Below are 10439 nucleotides of genomic sequence, written 5' to 3'. Positions count from 1 at the left end.
ACTTTTTATCTCTTAACACTTCAAGAACTGTTCTAAGGTGATCCACGTGTTCTTCCCGAGTCTTGGAGTATATAAGAATGTCATCTATGAAGACTACGACAAACTTATCTAAGAAAGGTCTGAATATTCTATTCATATAGTCCATGAATACAGCGGGAGCGTTGGTTACACCAAAAGGCATAACCACGTATTCATAATGTCCATATCTGGACCTGAAAGCAGTCTTTTGTACATCTTCTACCTTTACTAAAATCTGATGATAACCTGATCGTAGATCAATTTTTGAAAACACTTTCGCTCTATGTAACTGATCCATTAAGTCGTCGATTCTTGGCATCAGGTACTTGTTCTTGATAGTCAACTTATTCAGCTGTCTGTAATCCACACACAATCTGGAGCTCCCATCTTTCTTCTTGACCAACAACACTGGCGCACCCCAAGGTGAAACACTTGGTCTAATAAATTGCTTCTCAAGCAAGTCTCATATCTGCTTTTTCAATTCTGTTAATTCAGCTGGAGCCATCCGATACAAAGCAATTGATACTGGTCTGGTGCCTAGTATCAGATCGATTGAGAACTCAATCTCTCTTTGAGAAGGCAGTCCCGGTACATCTTCAGGAAACACATCCATGAAATCAGTCACCACTAAGTGATCCATGCTCCCTCCACTCTGGTTAACCTTCATGTGTGTCAACACCATGAAGCAACACGACCCTTCTTGTACTTCGCGCCATAATTTCCCCGAAGATAATATCCTTGACTCTTCCTCTTGAGGAAATAACAATCTCTTTGCACCGCAGTCTAAGAGAATGTGATTGGAAGTTAGCCAATCCATTCCTAAAATTACCTCTAAACCTTGTAGAGGTAAGCAGATAAGATTAACTCTAAATTGGCATCCCTCTACTACTACAGGACATCTAGTACATGCTAGAGATGTCTTAACTAAGCCAGAAGCTGGAGTATATACTATTAGGTCATACTGTAGCTCACTCACAGGCAGTCCTAACTCTCGCACACAATCATCAGAAACAAAGGAGTGCGTAGCTCCAGAATCAAACAAAACACAACAAGCTTTCCCAAACAGTAAATAATTGCCGATGATAAGATTACCTGGCCCAATTGCCTCCGCTCCAGTCATCGCATACACTCTGCCCACAGCCTGAGGTTTGGTATCTGTCATCTGTTGAGGCTGATTAGTTGGTTGTTGAAGCCTTGATCCTTCAGATGTGGGACAATTCCTGGCAAAATGTCCCTCCTTCCCGCAGGTATAACACTTCATAGGACCAACTAATTGAGGGCAAACAGACTTATAATGTGGTCCTCCACAGTGAAAACACTTCACCATGCTAGATTGTCCTACTTGACTTGATGGATGAAACGAAGGTCCTTTGATTGCTTGAAAAGGAGGTTTAGAATAAGGTTTCCTCTTGTCTCCATGACTGAACTTGGATCCAGATGGTCCACCAATCCTCTGTGGCTGTCTTTGTTGACCTTGCACTTCATTCTTGGTCTTTTCTAACACTTTGGCCCTCTCCACTAATGTAGGAAACTCTTTAATACATAAACCTTTTACTAGCAATTTGATATCTCCTCCAAGGCCATTTTCAAACTTCCTACATTGCCATTCTTCATCCATATCCAGAGTGTGGAAGCGGATCAGATGCTTAAACTTATCAGCATATTCCGTCACGGACATTCCCCCTTGCACTAGCTGAAGAAACTCCACTTCTTTGGTAAACCTTACACTGTCAGGGAAATATTCAGCATAAAACTTCTTCTTGAATAAGTTCCAGGTGATTGGGGTACCACTCCTTTCCAACAATGTCCTTGTACTGGTCCACCAGTGACTAGCCTCTCCTGATAATAAATATTCAGTATAAGCCAATCTATTCTCTTCTAGGCAGTTTTTGGCATTGAAAATCCTCTCCATATCTCTAAACCATTGGTCTGCTTCATCGGCACTAGTATTGCCACAGAATTTAGCTGGATGGTGTTGAAGAAAATTCTCCAGGCTCCATTCATGTATTGGAGTAGGTGGAATATAAAAATGGTCAGTGGAAATTCTTGCACCACCGTTCATTAATTCCACATATTGTCTCTGGTGTGCCTCGGCTGACACCCTAGCAGCTTCCAATTGTTGTAATGCCATTGTGTTTTGTTGCATCAAGGATGCATTCTGCTGCTACATCGCCACCACAAATGATTCCATTACTCTTACCAGATTAGAAACATCAGACCGTACAGGTGAAGGAGGAGAAGATGGTCTGGATGCCATGGTTCTGTCCAAAGAAAGAACCATTAGTCTAAAAATTAATTCCTATAATCGGAAGACACAACTAAGATCACACAACTGAGACATGATATCTTTATAACCTACAGGATTCCTAGGGAAAGAACTGCTCTGATACCATTAATGTAACATCCCAAAGTGTCTTTTTGGTTTAATTCTTTTTTCTTTTAATCCAACAATAAACGTCGGATTCCTTGGGCATCTGACGTATTCGTTGGTTTAAAAGAAAAAAAAATTATTTGTGGCAAAAAAACGTCGAATTGGTGAAAGAGTTCGACATTCTTTTATTGGTTTAAAAGAAAAAAAGAAAAAAAGAGGGACTGAGGTTCTTGTTAATGTTGTTTGTTCTATTATGGGATGTTGAACTTCGACGTTATACGCGAGTACACGTCAAAGCCAAATCCCCATATAATTTGACTTGATATGTCGCTTCCTCCACTTAATAAAACGTCGAAGCCATGACTACAAGGACGTTTTTTTCGTTTTGTTTAGAAGAAAAAATTAAAAACATAATTTCTGGAAAATACAACGTCCAACGCAAAGAAGAATTCGACGTTATGTGATTGGTTTAAAAGAAAAAATAATAAAAAAGGAACTAAATAACAAAACGTCTAAGACAGTATAAAACTGACATTTTATGGGTTGATTAAAACGAAAAATAAACAAATAACTGCTAGCTGTAATATACAATGTCCTTCTTTTGTTACACTTGACGTCATATTAATTAAATCAATATTTAGTATTTATTTATTTTGTATTGGACGTCGGTTGCTTCCTTAGGGACGTCATGTGATTACGACCAGCACGTCCAACCCCAACTTGTACGACGTTCTGTATTGTTTTAAATGTCGACCCCATAAAGTGTGGGACGTTCTGTTTGGTTTATAAGAGAAAAGAAATAAAGAATAAAAAAGGGATTTACTCTTTGGCTTCATGCTGGCATATAAAACGTCCAATATGTTGGAACAATCGCTACCGTTATAGAGTTACGCAGCGGAATAAAATATAGATAGCGGAAAACGTGTAATGATCACAACACAAGTTAAAATAGTCGGTTTCAAAAATTGATTTTCTTAGCGAACTTTTATCGAACAGTTCATGTGCTAAGAGTTTAGGGATCAAGAAAATCAACACAGAATTTTTATCCTGGTTCGAATCGAAAGATTCTACGTCCAGTCGTTAATCACTATAAATAGTGATTAACCTTTTTCACTAAAAATATAGTTGTACAGATTACAAGATAATGAAATGAGCGAAGAATAGAAAACACCTTCCTTCGACAAACGAACCAGAAGAGTGCAACAAGTAACTTCCTTCGACAAACGAACCGGAAGAGCTTCCTTCGACGCACGAACCGGAAGCAACAACTCTGTCAACTTGAAGAGAACTGCTCCGACCTTTGACACACAAAGCGCGAGCTTCTCCCATTCACAAGACCAGACAAGAGCACTCTATCACTTTGAGAACTTCCTCAGACAAACTGTATTCTCAAAATGGCATAGATCCTTTTCACTCACAGAGAGCTTCCCTTAGGCACAAAGCTCTAATACTCTCAATTGAAAAGTTCTTTCTAAGAGTTGTGAAGACCTCTATTTATAAGCCTAGTTTCGTGCAGGGTCAAAAACTGAAAAGACATCTCCCAACTGCCACTGATAATCGATTATCATAAGTGATAATCGATTATTTGTGTTCGTTATGGGGTTTTCCAAAAAGTGATAATCGATTATCCTGAGCAATAATCGATTATTCCAGAGACTTGGACATAATTAAATGAAACAGTGATAATCGATTATTCTGTGTAATAATCGATTATTTGCGCAAGCAACTCTCTTATAAACTGGCTCGTGATAATCGATTATTCCTCTTGATAATCGATTATTTGTGCAATGACTCACTAAATACGAAAACTTCTAAGATTTTTTACATCATTACATTTTATCCTATACATTTGTTTCTACAAAATGCGTTTAACAAAGATGCATTTAGAGTCTTCAATTCTTCAGCTTTTATCATCATCAAAATTTCACAGTAGCTTCAAGATACCAATGCTTCTAATTGGTAACACAATATTTGTCATGGTTGACATCAAATGTGGGGGTATGAGTAATACTGCTGGAAGCAAACCACTATTTCGTTATTTTTTTAATATAAATTGAACGTCAGATGTTTCTTAAGTTGACGTTATGTGATTCTAAGGTCATTGATGTTAATACATTTTAGATTACGTCGATAAGCTTCTTGTTTGACGGTAACACATTTTAGACGGTGCACTATTTTAGTAATTGACGTGGAGCGATTCAATTTATTTACGAAAATACCACCGGTCATTTTTAACGTTGGATATTGAGTACTACGACGTTGAACGCGTGATGTTATACGCTGTTTTTCCACTAGTGTTTGTTTAATATTGTGTAGGAAACGCAAATAAACGATTATCACGATTATCACTTTAATTAGAACTAGTCTTTTATGTGACCAATCATGAGATTGAGAGTCACTATGACACATCACCTCTTGTATGTTCATGTCTAGTGCTAGCAATATTTTGACTATCATTGTTTTGTACTTGCCTTGGTTGTTGGAGCTCTTAAACTAAAAACGTAATTGGGACCCTCTAGTACTATCCTTGCTCCACTACCTGTGCAATTACCCGAGTTGTCTACGTAAAGAGTCCACTCAACACTAACAAGGCTTATTACTTCATGCAATTCATAGATGAAATCAACAAGACACTTAACCTTGATATGTCCTCTTGGTGTGTATCTCAATATGTATTTTGACAACTTGATTAACCATGATATCATTCGTCTAACCAATTCTAGTTTTCTAATGATTCTATGTATAGGGTCATCCTTCCTAACTATGACCTAGTGTCTGAAGTATGGTCATAGTCACCTAGCCTTATGGACCAATGTTAAAGCCATTTTCTCAATAAGGTAGTATCAAGTCTTCACTTCTTGGAGTACTCTGTTGATAAAGTATATCGGTTTTTGTTGGCTATCTCTTTAGATGAAGATGGCACTGAGCGCTTCTGAAGATACCAACAAGTTGACTTGCAACGGTTTAGATGGTTCTAACTTACTTAAGACCATAGGGGAGGTCAGGGCATCCTTCATTCTAGCAAAGGCTTTCTCTAAGTTTTCATCCCATACAAACTTTTCAGCCTTCTTAATGACTTTTAGGATAAGTCTGATGTGGTTGGCTAATCTAGGAAGGAATCTTGAGAAGGCCATTAACTTACCTTCTAATCGTTGAACTTCTTTCAAGCTCCTTGGAATCCTCATTGTTGTGATTGCTTGACATTTGTTGGGGTTGGTCGATATACCCCTATTGATGAGTATAAACCCATAAATTTTCCTTCGTGCATATACCTGACACACATTTAAGAGGGTTAAGCCTCTTGTTATACTTATGGAGCTGGTTGAATACTTCTTCCAGGTCTATTATATGTTTACATATGTCATCTAAATTCACCACCATGTTATCGATATACACTTCCAAGTTTAAGCTTATTTGATTATGGAATACCTGGTCTATCAATCTTTCTCTTGAGTTTCTTAATTCAAACAACATCACTTCATAGCGATATTTTGTTGTTTTGTTAATGAAGATGACCTTCTCCTTATCGGGCGCAAACATGTGTATCTATCGATGCTCGACAACGGGTAAATGTATTTCGGGCAAGCTTTATCAAGGTATGTGTAATTTGTACACATCTGCCACTTTGTTCTTTTTCACTTGTAATACACTTGCCACCACATAGTGTATTATTGGACCTCTCTGATGAAGTTTTCTTGAAGGAGTTTCTGGGTCTATTCTTTTGTTGCCTTTGTCCTCTTCTTCCCCCACTTTGTCTTCTTTTGTGTGATATGATTGACAGGTGAATGCCCAACATATCAGTTGTAGTTCAAGCAAAAAGGTCCTTATTCTTGGTTAACAGGCCAATTATTCTTAACGCTTCTTTCGGTTTTAAATTTCCTTCGAGAATCATATTTTGGTTCTTATCTCATAACCTCACGAGGATGACTTCCACCCTCGGCTCCATCCAAGCATCATCGTTGACTTTAGGGTTTAAGTTAGTCATGACTACTATCAACTCCTAGTTTGCTTCTACCAGCCTATGGTAGGCAGGCACTAACTTCAAATTGGTTGTGTAGCATTCTTGGGTTGCCTTTTTATCCACTTAGGTTATGACTATTTCCCCCTATCAGTTGGGAATTTCATCGGTAGGTGAGGTGTCGACACAATTGCCCCTAACAAGTTTAATGAGGGTTTCCCCTAGAGGATGTTGTACGATTTATTGGTATCAATTATAAGGTATTAGATATGTGTTCCTCCAAACCTTGTATCCATGTCATTGTATTTGCAAATGTTGATCCTTTCTCATGAGAAGTCTACTATTTGCTCGATGTGGTGATGAAAGGACTGTTCTTGAAGGCCTAGCCACCGGAAAGTACTTTAGTATAGGATGTCAACTAAATTACCCTGATTTACTAAGGTTTTCTCAATAATGAAGTCAAACACTTTCGCAGTAATGACCATCAGGACATCTTTGTTGGTGTTTGTAATGTGGAAGTCATCGTCGCTGAAGGATATCTATCTCAAGCATGCTTCATAATATCATGCTGACCACATAAGAATGTTTGATAGCTTGAAGACATTTCTTGTGAGTACCCTTAGAGGAGCCACCTCCTGCAAAGCATCCTCATATGGTATTAATTGCCCCCTGTAAAGGACTACGTTGCGGTCGAAACTCTGTTCCAGCGCCGTGAGTTCCATTGCTTCTGGTTCCTCCTTTATCGTGGTCCTTTATCGTGGTCATTCTTGGTGGTTGGTTCACTCTTCTTGGGTAGGGTTTTTCTTAACAAACTGGCTTAAATGTTCCATTTGCACTAGTTATTCGATCTTGCCTTTTAATTCCTAGCAATCCTTGGTCATGTGACAAAGTTGCGGTGGTATTGACAGTATCTACTTTGGTCTATGTTTATGGGTGAAGGAGTGTGTCTCATTGGAGGAAGAAGATCTATGTTTAAGGCTTCTTCCATAATACAAGCCCGATCCACATTTAAGATGGTATATATAACTGTTGAACTTGGGCTTTAATGACACGTCTCTAGGTTTCTTAGGGGGCTTGGGTATGTTTTTTTTTCTCTTAAAGGATTCAAATTCCCTTCTTAATTCTCGTATCATATTCATATGTTCCACGTGGTTCTCACGTTCTTCATGTAGTCCTTGTCACTTTGATTTGGCCATGTTTATTATGTTTACATGTTGTTTGACAGGGCTATCCTCGACCTCATAATGGATGCCAAAATATTCTTACAAGACTAAGATAGTCCTATAAGAGCATGATTTATCCTATGTACTCCTACTATTGTTGTTCGTCTAACTTTTGTCTTTGGGTTGGTTACGTAACCAGAAAGTACTTGCAAAAAGTGCTCTAATGTTTTAATGAGTATTTAACGTGAGATAAGTGTATATTAGAGTACTAAGCAAACTCACCTTTAGTCGTTACTACTGTGTGTTTATGGGACTGATTGGTGGGCTTGTTGTTCATGCATGCGTTTATAGGACTAGTTGATGGGCTTAATATTGTTCACACATGTGTTTATACGACTAGTTGGTGGACTTGATATTGTTCATGCATGGCTTTCAGTTGAAGCATGCTTTAATAATGTTTAATGTTAATCACCTTGTAATGATTCTCCTTTACGATTGTCTAGTTCTTACACTACGGTGACATTACTTTTTGAGTGAATTCTTATATTTAACATATATTTTATTCAGGCATGATCCATCGAGAACCAAGTAATTTAATATGTATAATGGTGTCAAAAAGAATGTAGTTCAAGTGAAAATATGTGAAGTACCGTAAGTCTATAATTTAACTAGTCTCAGTTTAGCTTGGACTATATTCTATTATTGAAATAGTTAGATTTTAGGTTTTTAATTTTTTTATAAAAAACCAAGGTTTATTTAGATTTTAAAAAGCTTAGTAGGTTTAGTAGGTCAATTTGATCAATTTCTTTTATGGTAATAAGAAGTATAAATTGGCCAAATTTATTACTAGGTTTACTGGTGTGAATATACCTTTAAATAAATCTATATGTTAATTCAAACCCTTAAGTAGTTTTGGCCAAATTTATAAAAGAGACCAAGCTCTTATTTAAATTTAATAAAAGTTTTCTTAAATAATAAGTCCAGCTTTTAATTAAAAATTTAATTAAAAAGAAAAACCTACTTAGTTTAATGAATTATTAAGGCTTAATACCTCTTTTGGTCCCTCGAAAAGATGGGAATGTTCAAATGCGTCCTACGTTTCTTAAAAAGTTAAATGTGGTCCCAACTTGTGAAAAAAGTGTGCAATTATATTCTTTTTGGTCACGGCGTTAATTTTTTAACAGTCCAGTTGACTGCATGAACTGAACTGTGCAACGTGTCTCTTCAGGGTGAATACGTGGCTGTTTGAGGGTAAAGATGTGAATATTATTACAGATAACGTGGCAGTGGTTAAAAAATATGAGGGGTTAGGGTTTCGGTTCCTGCCACTTGGTCTCTGAGGTGAGGAAAGTGTTTGGGGCGAGATAAGAATGGCTTCTTCCCAAAGGTGGTCTTTTAATTTTGAAGACCCTTTGAAAGTGGCGGCAGCAAAGTAAGCATGGCTAAGCCCTTCCTCCTCCAATTTGGGAACTAACCAAAAAGATCAGTTTCTAGGATTCTTGGTTTCGTCGAATCAGGGATATTTTCTCTATGCAGCAATGGATAGCAGTAACTCGGAACAACCGTGCTTGATGGCAAACTCTACAGAAACATCAATTCTCTCATCGTCACACATCTTCGGGACAACAATCTCAACCAGACAAGCCCAATCTTCCTTCAAACATAACCTAACATGTTGAATGAATGCATTTATTTATTTCAGAAACCAATTTTCTTTTCTATTTATAAAGAAAATAAAATGTTTGCTAATTTTTCTTCAGCAACATTAACCACTGCCACGTTATCATTCAAATATTTACCCTCAGACAGCCAGCCACGTATTCACCCTAAACAGACACGTTGTACTGTTCACTTTACACTGTCACCTGGAACGTTAAAAAATTAACGCCGTGACCAAAAAAAATTTAATTACACACTTTTTTTTACAAGTTGAGATCACATTTAACTTTTTAAAAACGTAGAACTCACTTGAACATTCTCCTCCTTTCGAGGGATAAAAAGGATATTAAGCCAATTATTAATTATATTATCTTTCATCGTTAATAAGAACTTGAGACAGAACAGTTAAAAAAAGAAACACTAGAGATGAAAAACGTTTTTCTTTTATTCTTTCACATTAATGATAACACATGTCACGTCAAAGTTTTAAGTGATTTCAACCAGCTCTACTGAAGAGACCCGTCAAATTCTAGTCTATACAACATAGAATAAGGTATTCTAAATGAGTTGAAAGTTATTAATTTTTTTATTTTGTTTTTTCTAAAATTCTAAATCTTCAGTTTCCTACTTTCATATACTTTTTTTTAAGTGGTCGGGAAACATTTAATTTATATTAATTCGTCGTTTATTAAGTGAAGAGCTCTAATAAAGTATGGATTGGTGAATAGGCAATTTATGTGAATGCAAATTATAGTTAAATGATGTATTATATATTATTGATTATTTTTTGGTTAAAGATTTATTTTATTTTATATTAATTTTAAAATAAAATTATAGATTGTATTTAACTTTCGAATATTTATTGGTGTCTAATTTCTTTTATATATATATATATATATATATCAACGTGCACTAGTACCGTAAAGGGACCACATTTCTATGCTGTTTTAATACTTTTTCTGTTTCTAGGAAAAGATGTAACATAACAGGTTCATATGGGAGTGTTTGCCATTAATGTGTTAAAGGTTGAGAATAGGAAACTTTAGCTGTCAGAAATGCAACCTCACACCAAAATAAGAAAGGAATCAAATTTCCCATACCCTACAAATCCAAAGCTTTCTGCAGGAGCTTTCCATTTATTGGAAGCTCATTAATATTATATATGTTTCTTTCTTTTTATTTATAATTGAATGTATGATTTATAGATTGTAGTCCTATAACCATATACAACGTGTAAATTTCATTAACACAAATTATAAAGTGCTATAAT

At 36.4% G+C, this 10439-nt stretch overlaps 1 protein-coding gene across 1 annotated transcript; it reads right to left on the bottom strand.

Moving 5' to 3' along the window:
- Positions 1-481: 481 nt before the first annotated feature.
- Positions 482-2149, bottom strand: LOC108319372 (uncharacterized). Its single transcript, XM_017550482.1, has one exon. It carries the CDS (start codon positions 2147-2149, stop codon positions 482-484), a length of 1668 nt encoding a protein of 555 aa, XP_017405971.1.
- Positions 2150-10439: the final 8290 nt, after the last annotated feature.

The sequence above is a fragment of the Vigna angularis genome, chromosome 1 (genome assembly GCF_016808095.1).
Source record: "Vigna angularis cultivar LongXiaoDou No.4 chromosome 1, ASM1680809v1, whole genome shotgun sequence".
NCBI classification, from domain to species: Eukaryota; Viridiplantae; Streptophyta; class Magnoliopsida; order Fabales; family Fabaceae; genus Vigna; species Vigna angularis.
The sequence above is the reverse complement of the archived record's forward strand: the minus strand, read 5'-3'. Positions and strand labels throughout refer to the sequence as shown.